Source organism: Oreochromis niloticus, linkage group LG18, assembly GCF_001858045.2.
Source record: "Oreochromis niloticus isolate F11D_XX linkage group LG18, O_niloticus_UMD_NMBU, whole genome shotgun sequence".
In the NCBI taxonomy this organism is placed as follows: domain Eukaryota; kingdom Metazoa; phylum Chordata; class Actinopteri; order Cichliformes; family Cichlidae; genus Oreochromis; species Oreochromis niloticus.
The window spans coordinates 23,812,878-23,830,754 of record NC_031982.2 but is presented as its reverse complement, the minus strand read 5'-3'; the positions used below and the strand labels follow the sequence as shown (position 1 = coordinate 23,830,754).

At 39.4% G+C, this 17,877-nt stretch overlaps 1 protein-coding gene across 7 annotated transcripts in view; it reads right to left on the bottom strand.

Annotated features, from left to right (window-relative positions):
- Positions 1-614: 614 nt before the first annotated feature.
- LOC100691909 (guanine nucleotide exchange factor VAV3) overlaps positions 615-17,877 on the bottom strand; it is a 52,114-nt gene continuing 34,851 nt past the window's right edge. For 4 of the 7 annotated variants that reach the window (XM_025899975.1, XM_025899976.1, XM_005476624.4 and 1 more), the window contains exons 21-28: positions 15,668-15,733; positions 15,403-15,437; positions 15,162-15,278; positions 9,719-9,806; positions 9,088-9,217; positions 4,842-4,895; positions 3,194-3,342; positions 615-2,491 (exon numbers count right to left, since the gene is read on the bottom strand). In XM_025899975.1, coding sequence (XP_025755760.1) covers positions 2,450-2,491; positions 3,194-3,342; positions 4,842-4,895; positions 9,088-9,217; positions 9,719-9,806; positions 15,162-15,278; positions 15,403-15,437; positions 15,668-15,733 — 681 coding nt within the window. In that variant the 3' untranslated portion in view covers positions 615-2,449. Of the gene's footprint in view, positions 2,492-3,193; positions 3,343-4,841; positions 4,896-9,087; positions 9,218-9,718; positions 9,807-15,161; positions 15,279-15,402; positions 15,438-15,667; positions 15,734-17,877 lie in introns of those variants that run through there. The other 3 variants (XM_025899977.1, XM_013273320.3, XM_025899978.1) reach the window with 2 other exon arrangements.

Here is a 17,877-nt window from a genome sequence, read left to right as displayed (position 1 = left end):
CTGCAGAGGCCCATCAATCCTGGTAGACTCCCATGTTTAATAACTTTAGCAAGACAAAATGCTAAAAAGACTTCAAAATGCAGGGTCAAAAACACTGTGTGACATCATACTGGCTATATCTATTTTTTTACATATACTATATGGTTATGACAAATACATGCATGTAACAAGTGTACAAAAAAATCCTTGCATTTGCAGATACTGGAAATCGTGCAGTCACATTCTTTTACTTTAATTGAGCCATTGGACTCAAGTTATAACTAATTTAGGACAAATAATCAACAAATATAACTTGCAAGAGAGGAAATATGTTGCAAATTTTAGCCTGTACAATGCAAATTTGCTGAAAGGGGCACAATTTTGTGCCAAATTTCAGTGTGGCAAAGACAAAAAAATACTGTTCTACATCTACATGTTCCTACATCATAACAGTTTTCAGTCGTCTTCCCTGTTCTGTTTGTTTGGACATTATTTGAGCACTGCCTGTTCTCCACTGCGCCTCCAAAAATCATGTCAGACACAGCTGTGATTTGTGATGCAACCTCGCAGAGCCTTTGTTCCTGCAATGTAACATTTGTCCGAAGAGGGAATAATAGCCTATCCCATTTTAAAAGTGCAATTCAAAGAGCATGCTTTTATTAAATATTTATGTCAAACACATGGTTAGTGGGGTATTAATGTTTGAAGGAAAACAGCATCACTTAACGCCCTTGTGCTACCTTGCTCTACAGTGAACAGCAGTTACATCACCCTTGAATCATTCATACTGAAACCAAAAAAAAAGAAAAGAGTTGAGGTAAACACAAAATCCGTGGAATGCAAAAGGGCTCTCTGGTTTCCACAGTAAATGATCAAAAGATCAAGGAGCTCAAAGTGAAGTATAGACCTATCCACACCACACATGTACTTTTAAAATTTATTTGGCTTTGTAATTCCTTTTATGCATACACTTTTTCTTTGATGTCTAAAAATGTATGAGAACTGGGCATTATATTTGCTCTAGTGTCATCAAATGGGAACACTGTGAAACCACCTTTCTCACTGTGACAAGTCGCCATATTCATTTGTAGTCTTGTAGGCCAGGAATAACCACGGCTGGAATAGGCTGATATTTTGGGAAATGCTTATAGAGTTTCTTGGTGAGTGTAACAGAGGACTGATGACTCTTGTGTCTTTCCACTAAATATGAACCTGCAGCCACAAGGAGGTTAGCCTAGCTAAGCAGAAAGACTGGCTTCAGCAACCCAACTTGCTATGGAGATTTCAATATCCACCTACCAGCCCCTCTTAAGTCCTCTAACATCACTGGTCATAAAAAAGTCCCCACTGACAAGAAAGTCCAACACATATACAAGTAAAACCGCACATTGTATGTTTTACAGTTTTGCTTTATTACAAACTGAACAAATGAATTCTAACCTCTCAATAAGTGAGCCTTTATGCCAATGACTGTTTCAAACTTTATATTAAACAGACTAAATTCAGACTGGTATTAACCTTCTCATCTAATTTTGCCAAGGGAGCAAATAAGTACATTTCACAAAATGTCAAACTATAGCTTTTCAGGCTAAACACATTTTTAATGATTTTCATCAACTCAATGTTTATTGAAGGCTGCACTTAAAGTTGAGGTGATTATTTAAATAAAACAGTATTTAAAAGGACAGAAATCTAATTTGGGAGATGTAGCTTTATCAGTGGCGTCCTATGGCCACATAATCAGCTGTTTCTCTTCAGATGTGCATCACTTCAGCGTCCACAGGTCCACTGACTGACAAATCAGTCCATCATGGTTCCATCCTTTTTTTTCCATGTCCCACCCCTTTTTAAAATTAGGGTCAAATTCAAAGTTTGGCAGTTACAGTTTTATCAAAGGTTTGTGTCCACACAGTTTAGAATGCAAAAACCAAGATTAAAGAGAGCTGAACGCAAATGTCGAAACAGCCATGAGGGCTATAGTGTTCCAGGAAGAGTCAAAAACTTCTCAACACTTTCACTTTAATTTGGTACCTGAGCAGGGCACTATCAGCAGGATCTGTGGTCCAGCCTTGCTGACCTCGAAACATGACAACAACGAAAGGCAAGTCTCATAACAGCCGATGGAGTCATCAATAATAAGGGAAGCTGAGTGGGAGAGGAAGGGAAGGGGGAGGGTTATCTAGGCACAGCACATGTACTTCCCAGTGGGCCGCAGGGGCAGACAGGACTGCGTAGAGGTAAGATATGGCATGACGCTCCTGGAATCTGTGATTTGACATTTCTGTGTGAGAGTCTGTCAGAGGACAGGAGAAGGTTTTTAAGGGCACTGCCACCTCCTCTTGTGTCCAAGTCTCTGGATTTTTATCAAAGAGAGATATGACTGAGGGCCCAGACAGTGGCAGAGCAGCATGGCGTTCACTGGAGGGTTTCGGCCTGAATGGGTGCTGAATACACGTTCCAACAAGCGAAGTCAGTCCTCCTCCTCCACATAGGTAGAGGGAAACCATCCCACCTAAGAAGAGAAAAGTAGCATCTAGATCAGCATTTCAAACTCAACCAGACCTCCGCTGATCTTGTGAAGAATTCTTCCCCGTCACAATGTACAGATCGTTATATGTAGTAGAATGAGTGGTAATTGTCTAACTGTCTGTACCATTAAAGTCAGGATCACTCCTGAGAGTACAAGTAGTAACAATATAGACATATTTGTAATGATAAAAGACTCCTTATGTCAGGTAAGCCATTCCTACTTTTTAAATGTCCTACCCTTGCCAACCTGGGTTGTGTGGAGAAAGAATGGATGATGTGATTTGGACACTGTGCCTGCATGGCAGGGTTGGAGAAGTGTGTTCACAAGCAGTGCCAAACTCAGATGTGAGCAAATTTAGTGGAGTCATTGTGCATCTAATTGCATAACAAGTGATACTTTGGCTAAACAAACCTGGTAAAAAAAAAAAATTAACTGACGGACGTTTTGTTGTGCCAATGTGACATGTCCCATTAAAACTAAGGAGCTTTTTTCCATTTAACTATGGATGAAGTGGTTCACCCTTCATGACATGCTCACTCACAAGCTCCCTGCCAAACACAGCCATTTACTGATTCACCCTTTTTAATTTCATTTTTAATACAAAATATTTGTGAAATATTTATTAGTTGTCCCACGAGCAAAAAATCCTGTCAGCTGCAAAGAGCAAGTTTGTCAAAGACATACCCTGTCACCGACTACTCCCTTCCACCACCCATTGGGCATCTTGGTGTAGATAGTGATAACGTCTCCCTGTTGCAGAGAAAGCTCCCGCGTGTCTCTGGAGCAGAAGTCGTAGCGTGCAATTGCATAACCCACCACTCTAGGAGAAAAGACTGAAACAGAGAGAGATCTTATATTACTTTTGGAGCCATTTACAAAATTTCACCTTATCTTAGACACTGTGAAAACATCTGCTGACACTGATCCAGCAAGAAATATCACACTCACAGATCAGAGTTACACTCCATACAAAAATGTAAGCTGAATTTAATATTTAAAGACGAAGTTTACAGATGTACTGCTGTTTTCAGGGTGAGATTAAACTTTCATGCTCACTTACTGTAAGAAAACTAACTAACAAGGATCAAGAGAGAACTTGAGTCAAACTAAATTCAGTTTATCTAGCTTTATTATACATGGCTATAAAATTATTATGGTTCACTGATTTTTTTCTTTTTTTTGTTAGTACGAAACACGTTCCTCACAGGTATTAATCGTAGTAAACTGACTATGCCGTTTTGTAAGGATGATAAGGCGGCGATTCTAAAAAGCCTTGACTCATGGGTTTGATTCATGTAAAAGCAAACCAACAGAGACAGAAATGAGATAATGCTTAAGGTTCACGGGTGAGAGAGGAGAAATGTATCCGACAGCTCAGCTTGGTGGGTCCAAGCACGCAGCCAGGATGAGAGAACTTGGGTTATCATGGTCATGTGTTCATCTTATTAAAAGTTAAAGGTGAATTCAAGCGATGCATCCAGCACTTATCAGGTTATCCAAGTTTGTTCCTACGCATGCAGCTCAGGGCTCATATCACACGTGAACATGGCTGTGCATAGGTTTGTTTACCTTATCTGTGAAAACACAGATGACACGACTGTGCAGATATGCTGGACGAAAGGAATACATCTATCCTCTCATGCACACAGACATCCAAAGTTAACCCACAACTCAGGTGCTCAGTTCCACACACGCACGCTTAAAGTAAGCACAGAGAGAGATCATTTAATTCTTAAATATTCTTAATAAACTGTTATTTTTGCATTCGTGTCTTGCTGGAAACACGAAAATGTGGGAAAACCTCCAGTTATTCTGACTCGGGAGCCCTTACTCATTATTTCAAGAGGGTAACCACCACTGTTGGCCTTAAAGTCACAACTTTTAATGGATACTAAAGCTCAATTAACTGTTTTATTGTGTAACATATTTGTCACAGTTCATTAAGTGAAACCATACAAACAAAAGTGCATGTCATCTTTTTAATTAGCTGAATTGATAGTGTTTTTGTTGGATGTAGTAAAATGTAAATGCCAGCAATGGTGGCTTTGCAGCTCTTTGCCAGTGGTTTGCTGACATTTCTGCAGTTATCTTGACCAAATGGGAGATATCATAGCCGGCAGAAATTCATAACATCTGTGATATTTAATTTCCAGAAGACTGATGTGGGTGTTTTTCCCCAACGGGGTGACTTATACACTCTGTGTAATTACCAAGGAAAAAAACTGCATTATTTAAAAGAGACAAGAAAACAAGACAGCTCATCTTTAGAAACGTGGAAATATGGACATACAGCGGGAAAAAGACAAAGAGAGTAGAAAAGCTGTACCTGTACCTGACCAGAAAGGCGAGGAGGAGGGAGGAACAAAGCTGCAGCCGCCAGGAGAAACTACAGAGAAACGAAGCGAGTGATGGGAGGGGGTTCAGGCCGTAGTGGGAGCAAAGAGAGAACATAAGCAAAGTAAACACAAGTTTGACAGAAAGAGAGCGTGTTTGTGTGAGGGTAAAGGAGAGAGAAAGAGTAAAAGTTGTCAAAGTCAAAGTACAAGCAAAAAAGCAAATATGGTTGGGGATACGCAGTGAGAGAGGAGGGCAAAACAGTGAAACCATCACACAAATTGTTACTGCACCAGGCACATGCACAAAATCTTACACAGCACAAACCGCAGTAAGGTGGGTTAAGTGAGTAGCCTATAATACATTTTGATGCCTGAAAGTCAGTATAGATATGACTTTTTTTTAACACTTATATGTTGTTTTTTTATGCCTCAGTACCAATTCAGCAAAATGTCAGTGGTATGCAATGGACCAATATTTTAGACAATTGTGTGCTTCTGACATAGCAGAAACAAGTCTGAGAAAGTATCATTCCTAATTCAGGATAAAAATGTGGAGACAGGAGCACTACAGTGTGGCAGTCCTACACAGAACTGCCACAACCGCCACAGCCATATCAAGACATTACAAGATATTTCACAAAATCCTGTATGAAGTCCTTTATTTGGTTACTACTTCTTCTCTAATTGTGTTCCAATCCTAAAAGAGAAAAACTTCAACTAAAATAATCAGAATATATCATTTAGTTTGCTTTGGCATACTAATATAGCAGGATAAAATGAATGATAATGTGTTTTTCACCAAAGGACCTAACCCAGTGAAAATGAAAAATTGATGGGAGACACTTAATTTGGAGATGGTATGAGCAGGACTGCTGGTCTGAATACTAAAGACTATTTGGGTATACAGATGGATCTACTTGTTGTAGGAATTTTTGTCAAGAATCCCTTTGCCTATTAACGTCCATCATTTTTGGTTTACTATGCTGAATAATAAGTCTCGGATGTAAACTTTTGGCTACATAGTGTAGCTTTCTTCAACTTTGTGCTGGTTACATAGCATAAAAATCAGCAATAACAAAATTTTCAGCTTCAGACTAAAAAAGCAGCGGCAGCTTGTGTGTAAGTATACGTCTGAGCAGAAGCTCGGTGCTGTGACAAGGCAGCGTCTGGGATTCCACACTGCAAAGCTAAGAGCTCCTGCTCCCATATGAAATCTCACCTGAGCCAGCAGACCCTCGTGCTCAGAAAACAACTCCCGTCAGCACAGCAATATGGTTTCATGCTTTCTCTTTGTACCGCACAGGCAGAGGCCAACATGTTTCAAGTGTCTGACCAGAGTTCACACAACTATTAACATGTCTGCATGAAGTATTTAGAGTTTGCATGAAAATATTTTTGATTCTTTTGCAGAAAAACGTGTGCATTCAGGACTTGTTTACATTATATATCAAATTTAATGATATTGATATAAGATAACAGACTCCAGTGTCCCAGTAAAAGCTAGACTTAAGTACAAAATGATTATCCTGACAGACAACACAAGATCATTGCATTGCTAATTAGTTCCCAACTCAAGCTTTCACACACACAGGGAAACGCACTCAGTCAGACTTAATTAAAAATTCTAGCTGGGGTTTTTCCAAGCAAATTACTCCAGAGTTTTGATGGCTTTTCAGTAGTTCTGCATCTTGTGATTGTTTACTCAGCCTTGCATTCTATTTTCTTTGCTATGAGGTGTCTGTTTTGAGATTGTTGTTGTTTTGGCATGACATCTGTCTTTCCACAGAGGCTGTTTACCAGACAGAGAATACGGTGCCCACTCTAAGTCTGTCTATGGGGGTGGACGACTTAAGGCAATAATAATCTATCCCAGAATGCAATGAGGCAACGGCAGGTCTGTCAAGAGTTTCTCAGAGACAGCGGCGCGGTGAATGGCAGCAATGCACAAACACACCTCTTGCAGAGCTGCTTTGAAGCTTGATGCGCTAGGAGACCGACGCTGCCAAAGGAGTGAGAGGGACAAGGATGTAGCAGAATTTTACATCCGAAAAGACACAAAGGGCTAACTTTGACTTTGTTCCTGTGTTCAGTTGCTTGCCTCTGCCACTCTTGCAGCGGCTATGGTTGTTTACACATACACCTTTCTTTAAGTTAAGACAGTTTACCTCCAGCTGCTTCCTGCTTTTTTACATCAGATCATATTTGCAAACTTTTCCCACTTTTGCGGAAACAGTCACGGTCTCTCGGTTGGACCAGGGGTATCCCCCAGGTGTGTGTCAGCAGGCGGCTGTCACAGGTTTTTTTCCACGGCAAGCCCAAGTGAAATGTCATGTCCTGTCAGGAAAATTGTGAAGCCATCTCAGAGCTGAGCAGAGTGCGGAGTGTGACGTTTGGAGTAGCAGGCTCCTGGTGCTTGCCTCGGGCACTGGGCTCAAACTGGGACCTCTCTTTCCCAAGCCTGGTGAGCTGCAGAGGCTCTTTTATATTTCTCTCACTCGCTGTCTCTAACTCTCTTTTGTGTTTTCCTCTCCTATCTCTCTGACTCCACATCCCTTTGTACTCTGTGCCTCTCTTTGCATCTATTAACATGCAGTAAGATGTATTGGATGAAAACATACACAGATTAACTTGATGCACAAATGCACACAGAATAAATAACAATTAGAATAGAACTAGATCACATGTTGGTGGTCTGTTTTATCAGATCTCAGGTGGCCATGAATGCCACAAAATCAATGGATTTTCATTTTTTTCCAAATTAGTCATCTATAACTGTGATTCATTTACAATGAGGGTAAAATCAACATAATAAGAACAGCTATTAATAGCCAGCGTAAATCATCATCATTATCCAGATTACGTATCCGGATGCATGTTAATACAACGTATCATCTTTTGCACTGCATTCTCTGTCTCGCCTGTTCTCGCCTTCTGCTGCTGTTATTCTCCATCTCCGGGCTTCCTCCAAATGTCTGTCCACATTTTCTACTTCTATTTTCTACTTTCTACTTCCAGTGTATGCTTCATTCTTCACTGAAGATAAACTGAAGAAATAATTAGCACAGAATCAATTAATGAAGTCATGTTTTTTATATTCTTCATTTAAAACCTAGATTATACACCACCGCAGATACAGACAAGGACAGCTGGAGACCCAACTGCTGACTACTTCTTTGAAGTCCGCCACCTGGGGCATATGTGCAGTTGTTGTACTATAATGTAAATTCTCTACGGACTAGTCTGTGCAGTCACAAAAAACAGGCGGGCACACCGACGTCCACATGGACCCTCGTGCTCGCTGTCTGATGACGGAATTTACGTTACTGGGACCCAAGCGGACCCTAACAGGCTTACTGAACGTATAATCAAAAAAGTTCATGCTGGTTTTTATAGAAAGGTGTCAGAATACAAAGTGCAATGCAGTTTGTTGTGAGCAATGCAGCATCTTGGTGCTACATACAACAACAACACCTTCAGGGGTGTAGTGAAGTCCATACGTCAATGGGTCAGGGCTGTTTTGGCAGCAAAAGGTGGACCAATACAATATTAGGCAGGTGGTCATAATGGCATGCCTGATCAGTGTACTATTAAATACACGATCCAGCAGTTTAAATCTTAAATGACAGGAGAAGACCAACCAAGCAAAAAAAAAAGAGGTTCAAAGATAAATCTGCTGCTGTCTATGCTATGCTATTCCAAGGGGAATCATATTAGCTCATTATGCTGAACTAAGTGTTTGTAACATGTCTCAAATGTTAGAGATATGACAGCCTTGGGTATCAAGACAAAGGTATTAGACACTTAAGTGTCTAATAACGAAACAACTGCTTTGTCAGCACGTTTTTATATATATATAAAGCAAGAGTGTATAGTACACTGACTTGGCTGTAATATAGGAAACTGTGTAGTAGGTGAGAAACTGATTCCAGCAAATGGTTTTGGGGTTTAGAGTGTTTTATTGTGTCTGTGAGATGGCATGGGAAATATAGACCACTGACTATATCCATCATAAAGACAGGTCTAAACTTCCCAGGGAAAAAAAAAACTACTCGCCCTGCTTTATCTGACCTGGTCTGTTGTAGCAAAAGTCTGACCCTCTGGTCCTCCAAACAGGTCAAAACAAACGCTCAGAATATCTTTCAGCTACAACCGGATAAAGCTCTGATCTGAACTCAGAGCTTTTCAACCTGTCATACAGATACCATCAGGAAAGGAACCTGAATGTTTGCGAAGCAGACTTACCACTCCCGACCTTGGTAATGGCCGTGGGCATGTTTCCATTGGGCTGTTCCCTGTAGGGGTGCTGTAGAGTGGTGTCAAGACTGCTGAAACCCTCCTTTAGAGAGTGCTGTTGGTAGTATTCCACCAAGTCCTGTGTCAACCACACAAGAAAACAAAATGTACCCTAAGCACTGCTAAACCATAAAAATACAGACTGTATAGTGCACAAGTCTATAGAAGTGAATGCAAGGACAAGTTGAACGGTTAGCTGCTTATTAATTCTTGACAGTACAAGCAATGCAAATGCAGAGAGTGTTACAGAGAAAGTGTCCATGGAGCAGCGTACCACAATGTATTTTTTTACACCAATGTCAAGTGCAAGTACTGAATAGATTGGAATATCAGCTCCTGCGATACAAAGCCACAGGTTTAAAGCATGTCCCTGTGGCCTTCCAAGTGGGTACAAATATGTCAAAATAAACCAGTGGTAGTTATATAATTTTAATTTTAAAAAGTACATTTTTACTTGTATGGAAATTGCATTTTTCTCAAGAGAGGTCTGCAAAAATAGTGGAAAGTCAAAATGATTATGCTTATTAATGCTATAGCAGATTGAAGGCTGTAAAAATCCATAGAAAGATAAAGCCATTACCAGCACAGTTTTGAACACCCGGGTCTCTGCAATGTAAAAGCCTCCATCCTTGGTCAGAATCTTAATGTGCTTGACTTTATCATTGAACCTGTGGAGGATGAATAAGACATGGGTTGTTAATCAAGTAGACATGCTTCTGCATCAGTCCAGTCTCTATGATGAACTGTCACTAAGGTCTGTCTGTGCTGAGAGTTGGTTACTATGCTGAGCCAATTTCTATCTCTTACCAAAGCACCTTATAGTCAAAATTATGTTAGAATTAGACTGATCCTTTTATTATAATTCACAAAAAATGTAGAAAAACTAAAAAATGAAGCCAGGGGCTTTGTTCGGTGCTGGCTTTGTTCAGCGCTGCCAAAAATATGTTGCCTACCCCAGCTTTAAATACATTAGCTGACACAACAGTGTCACAACTGTGCTCAGGGTTAGACAACAGTAATTATTTTACTCATAAATTATACTCCATAACAGTTTCTAATCAGCCAGTCACAAATAGACAGAATAACAAGAGTGTCAGCTTTTGACAGCCACCATAATACCAAAGTACATCAAGCCCTCTTTTTACTAAGGAATGTGCATTCTGCAATAGAGTTGCCTAATTACTGCTGATTGTATGGACTTGGTGTGTTTGCCACACTGAAAGTTAGTAAAACTGAATCACAACCAACTGTAAAACATAACAGTTGCAAATAAGTGATATTGTGGATTAAATGACTAAATCATCACTCAGTGCTGTGCAAAAGTCATAAGCGATCTCTCATTTCATTATATTTTTCAACAGTTGTCCAGGGTTCATTCATTTCTTTTCATTCATTTTCAGTGCAGTCTTTGAGCCTGGCCGCTTTCAGAGGAATGCTTTTTGTTTGTATATTTTTTGCAGAGCCATATAACATTGAATCTTAGTCGAAGAGCAGCTGTTAAGAAGCGTTTCCTAATTAAAGGAAACAGGCTGAAGTATGGCAAATTACACAGGAACTGGACTGAAAAATCACTGGCCAGGTCTTATGGACTGATGAATCAAAACTTTACATTTTTGCTGCATAGTTATCATACAATATGTACTGAAAAGAGTACGACAGAGGACAAATGTTAAATGTTTACAGTCATGGCTTGGAGTTGTACTTTTGATGATCTTGACAAAAGTGATGAAATTATAAATGCAGAAAGTATTGTCAGATTTTGATTCGGTGTGTAATACCATCTGGAAAGTATCTGATTGATAAACTTCTAGCATGATAATAACCCCAAACACACTGCCAATGCAGTAAAAGAAGACGTGGATAGAAAAATCTGAATGTCATGGATTGGGCTTCCTGGGCCTAGGACCTCAACATTAATGCAGTGTGTAGGGACGGTACCTTGCTCAGGGGTACCACAGTGTAGCCGTTCAGCGGATTCGAACCCCTGCCCTTCCACTCATGGGACAACCACTCTACCTACTGAGCTACCCCACATTTAAAGAAGAGCTTTAAATGTCCCTCAAGAGGCCTGGAGAAATATTCCTGGAGTACTTAAAGAAATTACAAGAAAGCCTGCCTACAATAGTTCAGGCTTTGTTGAAGAATAAGTGTGGTCTCAAGCTTGTTAAAATTGGACAAACCTTGTTTTTTGCCTTGTAGACTGTATTCCCATGTGTGTTTGCAAACATTTCAATAAAACACTGCATCTATTTGAGATTATAATACTATATATAGTTATATGTTTTAATGTTGGAGTGTTTGAAGTGGTAGTGAAAGCAAGTTGGGAGTTTGAGCCATTTCCTGTAGTGTACTGTGCTGTATCTAACATGTCCTCGATGTACGAAGACAGACTGAAAATCTCTCAGTGCAGTGTATAACCAATGAAAAGAATATTTTAAAGTTGCATGTATGACTGTATGGATGTACTGAATGTTTGACTGTACTGTAAGTAACATGTTACTGATTTGCAGTCATAGGGTGCCTAACACACAGAGACAGATAAGCCCTGTTTGGTGAAGGCAAGATGTTTCCTTCCCTCCTAAAGGCTCCAAAGGTGTTACACACATACAAACACCATTCAGCAGACACACAAACTGACCGCTTGTAGTGTTTGACACCAGACAGTTCCAGTTGATTAGTAGCAGCTCTCTGTGTAAAGCTCCATTATCTCAAATGGCCATCCTGATAATGATCTTAAGCATTGAGACAGGCAATTAGGATTGGAGTGTTCAGAAACCGGCCCTGTACATCAAAGCTTTGAATGAGGAACGGTATGAGTCCACCAAACCAAATGGGCTGGAATGGTGTGTCACAGTCTGAATAGTCTTAACATCCAAACACTATTTCAGAGAGCACCCTCACTCGTTATAATCTCTTGGAGCCATCATGGCAGGTCAGAAAGACTCGATAGGCCTTTCTTTTTTAACAGAGTGAACAAGCTTTGATGTGCCCCTGAAACGTATTCACTAGTTAAATGGACAGGGCTGTATTTGAAAAGAGGAGTACGCAGGCACTCAGCCTGTAGATAAAGCAGTCATTTGTTGAGGCCTTAAGGGATGTATGTTTTATCTACAACTCAAGTGTGTTTCTAGCCATCTTTTGAAATACAGACTGATAGCCGAAGAGCATCAAATAGTGTGATGCAACGCTATCAAGTTTTCGTTGAATATATGTCTGAGACAGATGGTGAAATAGACTATCCGATTCCCCCTCTTTCCCATGCTATATTCAGTTGAATAACTGTCATGCAATAACAAAAATGAACTTCTACAAATTTTAGGCATGATGTGCAAATGCCGGACAAGGTCTCCTTCACCAAAAAATGTTTTTAACTAAAATCTCACTAGAAAAGTTTTGAGAATTTTGTATTCTAGCAGTGAAAATTGAAAAATTTGTCTTTCAAGGAACATGGTAAATGGTAAATGGCCTGTATTTATAAAGCGCCTTTATGGTCCCTAAGGACCCCAAAGCGCTTTACATATCCAGTCATTCACCCATTCACACACACATTCACACAACATTGTTAATCTAACTCTGTATTGTCACAATTACAGGCTTTAGACAATCAGAGTACAAATACAAAATGCAGCTTTTCAATGATGATTTCATTCATTAAGGGAAAAAAGCCATACAAACATACCTGGTTAAAAATGCAAAAAAGTAATTGCTCCCCTTGTTAAATAATGAAATAACTGTAATTAACCTGATTTTTTGGAAATCTGAGTTCAATTTCATTAGCCACACCCAGGCCTGGTTACTCCCACACCTGTTGATTCACTTAAATTGAACCTGTCTGACAAAGAGAAGTAGGCTAAAAGATCTAAAAAAAAAAGCAACACATCATGCCACAAACCTAAATAAACATCTCAGACACAAAGTCATTGGAAAAGAGTTACAAAGCTATTTCTAAGCTTATAATGAGAGCCATTATTCGACAAATGGAGAAAACCTGGAAAAATTGTGAACATTCCCAGGAGTGGCAGGCCTACCAAAATTAGTCCAAGAGCTCATGGATGACTCGTCGAGAAGGTCAGAAAGAACAGCGTCTCAATAACTGCAAGCCTCGCTTGGCTCAGTTAAGGTAAGTTTTTGTGATTCAACAATAAGGAAGACACTGGGGAAAATGGCATTTATGGGAGAGATTCAAAGTAAAACCACTCCACCACGAACCAATATAAACACTAAGTTTAACTTTGGAAAGTTTGGGTCCCATTACATCTGGTATAAAACGAATACAGCATTTATTAAAAACAACTTTATATCAAAAGTCAAACATGGTGGTTATGTGATGGTCTATGGCTGCTTTGCTGCTTTAGGACTGACACGACTTGCTTTAATTACTTAAACCATGAATTCCGCTCTCTAACACAAAATCCTGAATGACAATGTCCGACCATCAGTTTGTGCCTTGAAGCTCAGGCGCACTTGGGTTATGCAGCAGGACAATGATTCAAAACACACCAGCAAGTTGACCTTTGAATGGCAAAAAAACAAATAAAAAATGAGGCTTTGGAGGCTTTGTTATGATGTTAAACAGGCCGTTCATGTTCAAAAACTCTGCAGTGTGACTGAATTAAAACAAATGTGCAGAGAAGAGTGGGCCAAAATTCCTCCACAGTGATGTGAAAGACTCACTGCCAGATATCGCAAACACTTGATTCCAGATTGTGCCACCCTTGGCAAGTTTAGAGAACAATTACTTTTTCACATAGGGGCAGATAGATTTGGATGGCTTTATTCCATTACAACACGAAATCATCATTTTGAAAGCTTTATTTTGTATTTACTCATTTATCTATCTCTAGTACTATATTTCTAAGTACTGTATTTCTAATTAATCTCATAATTAAGAGACCAGTAAGCTCTAACTTGACCTTATTTTATTATATAACTTTATAATTATATAACTAGAGAAGGCCATGTTTAATTAATTGTTGCCCTTATAGAAAAGTTGTGAAATAAACCACAACAATGGCAAATGCAGTTTAGCGTAACCTTGAATATTAACTGTTGCATGAAATAAACTTAACTGATGAAATTTAACCCGCACTTTGAAATTTAACCCCCACTTTAATTAGCACTAAAGTACTAAATTAAGTAACTGTGTAAAACCACAACAGGATGCATCCCTGGATCCATTCCAGCAAAAGACAGCGTTATAGAAAAATCCCCCAGGACGAAACTCTTCAGATTTTAACCAACAAAGCAACAACAAGATTAAATGAATTCAGTCTTATTTCTTCACGTCTGCAGAGCAAACGGCGGCACTTTTTGCTGGGTGAAGGATTTTTTTCACTGTGAAAATGAATTTTTAATTTGTTGGATGCTTGTGTCAAGAATAGTGAAATTTTTTCATTGATAAGATGGTCTCTTAGGAAATTAGCTACCTCAGCAGTCAGCACTGATGCATTTACATACTAGGAGGGCTGGGAATAGTATGTTTTCTCCCAGCCATTTTGTCAACATTTAGAAGCTTGTTAGAAAATTAGGGTGAAGGCAGACACTTCAAAACTTGGACCAAATAGGTTTATATTGCTAGAAACAAACCTAAGAAAGGTTTCTTTTCTCATTTTAGACCTTTAGAAGTGACACTGCTTTTCCAAATATTTGCAGTTCAGTATAAACTGTGAGTCATTAGACCAGACATGATCTTTTTTTGTTTTGTCAATCTTCACTTACTAGATGTTGTTGATTGTATAGTCACTACAACTTCTTGTTTTGCAGTGACGAGTGGAACACAGCATGATCTCCTTCTGCTGCAGCCCATCCACTTCAACATTTGATGAATTGTTTGTTTTCTGAGTTATTTGCATGTGGGCATTTTGTTTGCTTGAATTATTCCCACCATCCGTCTCTCGCAAGAAGGTGTTTTTGCCCACAAGACTGGTGCTGACTGCATGTGTTGTGTTTATTTCATTTTTATTTTTGGGGGTAAAAGAGTGAAAAATGTTGGAGAAATAAATGGAAGGCAAGATGTCACTTACTTTATACTGATTGCATATTCAGTGCACTCTTTACTCCTGTGCCGAATCAGATACGTGCCGTTTTCCCGGTCCAAGAGGGCGACCTCAGCTTGGCATCTTTCCATAGGCCCTGCAAACCTCAACATCCATAAACAGCTACTGTAATTAAACTGATCCACTCACAATGTATAGCCAGTATCATTTATAATTTGGAGTAAGAATGAACTGTGGTCATCTTTAGACATTTGTTTTTGCCACTTACCAGAGCTGGGCAGAATAATCGACAGGTTTTGGAACCTGGCACAGAAAAATAATTGTGGTTATTTTGAGTTTTGATTGAGTCAGTTCAGAGGGTAGAGGTCATTTATGTGATATTCAAGGCACATCTAATAGCTAAAATCCATCTTCTACAGTGAGAAAAATGCAATAAAAAAGCACTACATTCTTCTGCCAAAACATCAATACACTGAATGCATTGTAATGATACTAAATTTGTCTTATTGATTACAATAAATATGCACACTTACACACGGGCAAGGCCTCACAGCATCGCTTGGAAAGAAGCCAATCTTGCTTGTAGCCAGATTTTTGCCCTGCAAAGGCAACCGCTTGTTAATCGCATTATATTTGTCTGGGAGCAACTGCACCTCTCTCTCTCTCCTTCTCTTCCTTTTCTCTTCCCCTCCCACTCTTGCCTCAATAAATCCTCAGCAATTAACACACAACAAGCACTGCATCTAATTTGTAGCCCGAGTTAATTATGGTTCAAACTCTGCCGGCAGTTAGATTTGTACTGCATCAAAACAAGAGCCTCGTTTAACACTAAATAATGGATCTTATTCTGGTCTTTGAATATCCAAACAGCGTGAGCTCTTGGGTTGGTGCTAAAGACTCACAATTGCATTTTAGCTAACCCGCCCGAAGCAACAGGCTTTATGTGAAATCATTAATTCCTCCAGCAAACATGGAGTAACAGACTTTTCTTCTCCAGTTAAATAAACCAATTTGGTCAAACAAATTACTTGTGTTTTTTTTTTACATAGACTTGTCTCTACTTGGATTGTTTAGTTTATTGTATAACCTTGTTTCTCTATTATGTACATTGTCTGGCAGACAGTAATAAGAATATGCATCAGCATTAAGCTGAAGATAATCTGAGTTTCCAGTTCCAAGTTAGAGGTCAATTTGAAGTCCATTGAGCCAATCTGAGAAGACGTTGAGTGGTGAAGGCATGTGGAGCTCTTCATTTGCCTTCCTGCCCCATTTATGCTTTCCTACTCACTCCTCCTTATTAGAGTATAAAATGCTTTTTGGGACCGTGCAAGCCCCGACAGTAACTAGATTGGAAAGCAAATCTTTACCCATCTCTATGATTCATTCTGTGTAATAACATTTCATCAAAGGTTTTTTGAGAGCCCTTCTCTATTTGTTATGCTTTCGATAAGCGTATGATAAAGATTAAACTTATTACTCTGTTGGCATAAACAGGCAGGAGCCAAGGGATCAAATGAAATTACAGTGATTGATTGTATTGTTCTGCCAGTGGGATGGGGGATAATTGCCTTCTGGGTAACAGGGGATATGAATTCTCAGTGTTCTGTAATTCCATCCTCTGGCGCCACTGGGGACATTGGAGATTAAAGGTACCCTGTGGAGTTTTCATTGTAAGCAAACATGACTTTGTTAGGATTTAGGGTTTCTTTCCAAAAAGTAGTGTGTGACCCTAAGACCTCACAAACTTACTGAACACAAAACCTTCTATTACTTTTTTTATTATAGATATCACTGACCTCTTCTTCAAATGAAAAAAGTAACAGAGGCAAAAATAAACATTTTGAGGCTATATAGTTAATAATAACAAGAAGAAGAAGAAGAGAATAAAAGGCTTTAAACTGATCGACACAGTGTTGAAATGAATGAGCGTCGTTAAACATTGCATTTAGAAATGATCAAAACTGTTAATAGTCTGAAATTGTTTTAAAATAATTTCTGTGGCAAAAGATGATGTGAAATCAACTGATCCTTGCTGCATGCAGAATGCCAGTCAACCAGAAAGGCCCAGAGGTAAAAGTTTCAGATGAATTTATCCCATGGAAAACTAGACCCACATCATTATTCAATACAACCACCTTTAGCTGCAGTAACTCAAAGTAATCATTTCTGTGTGACTGATCAGTTTCTCACATTGTCGTGAAAGAGTTTTGGTCCATTCTTCTTTACAGTGTTGATTTTGTTCAAGCATTCATTTCATCTGCTCTGCCTTATGTAGCAGGCTTGTCAGAGAAAGAATTTTCTCCAAGTGTGACAATATGGTGCATTTTTATGACTTCGCAACAGCCTCAGACATAAACTGGTTCATCCCAAGGACAGAACGCCCAAACACAGGGTAAAAAACAGAGTGTATGAGCTGAGTGCAGTGAGGAGTGTTTGGACGTCTACATAGCAGAAACCAAACAGGGACTGCACAAATGCATGGCACAACATAAGAAAGCCACCTCAACAGGACAAACTTCAGCTAGGGTGGCTGTAGTTCAGGTGGCAGAGAGGTGACCTCAGAGTAAAGATGGACAAAGATGGACAAAGATGACAGATGGCTTGAAAGAACAGTAAAGAAGGCCATCTACATCCACTGTGAATAATCAGCATTAAACACAGGTGATGGCTTACGACACCAACTATCAGTCACCTGCAACGCAGTTCTGAGATCCCTTCCCAGGCACGTCAACCCCACTATGCC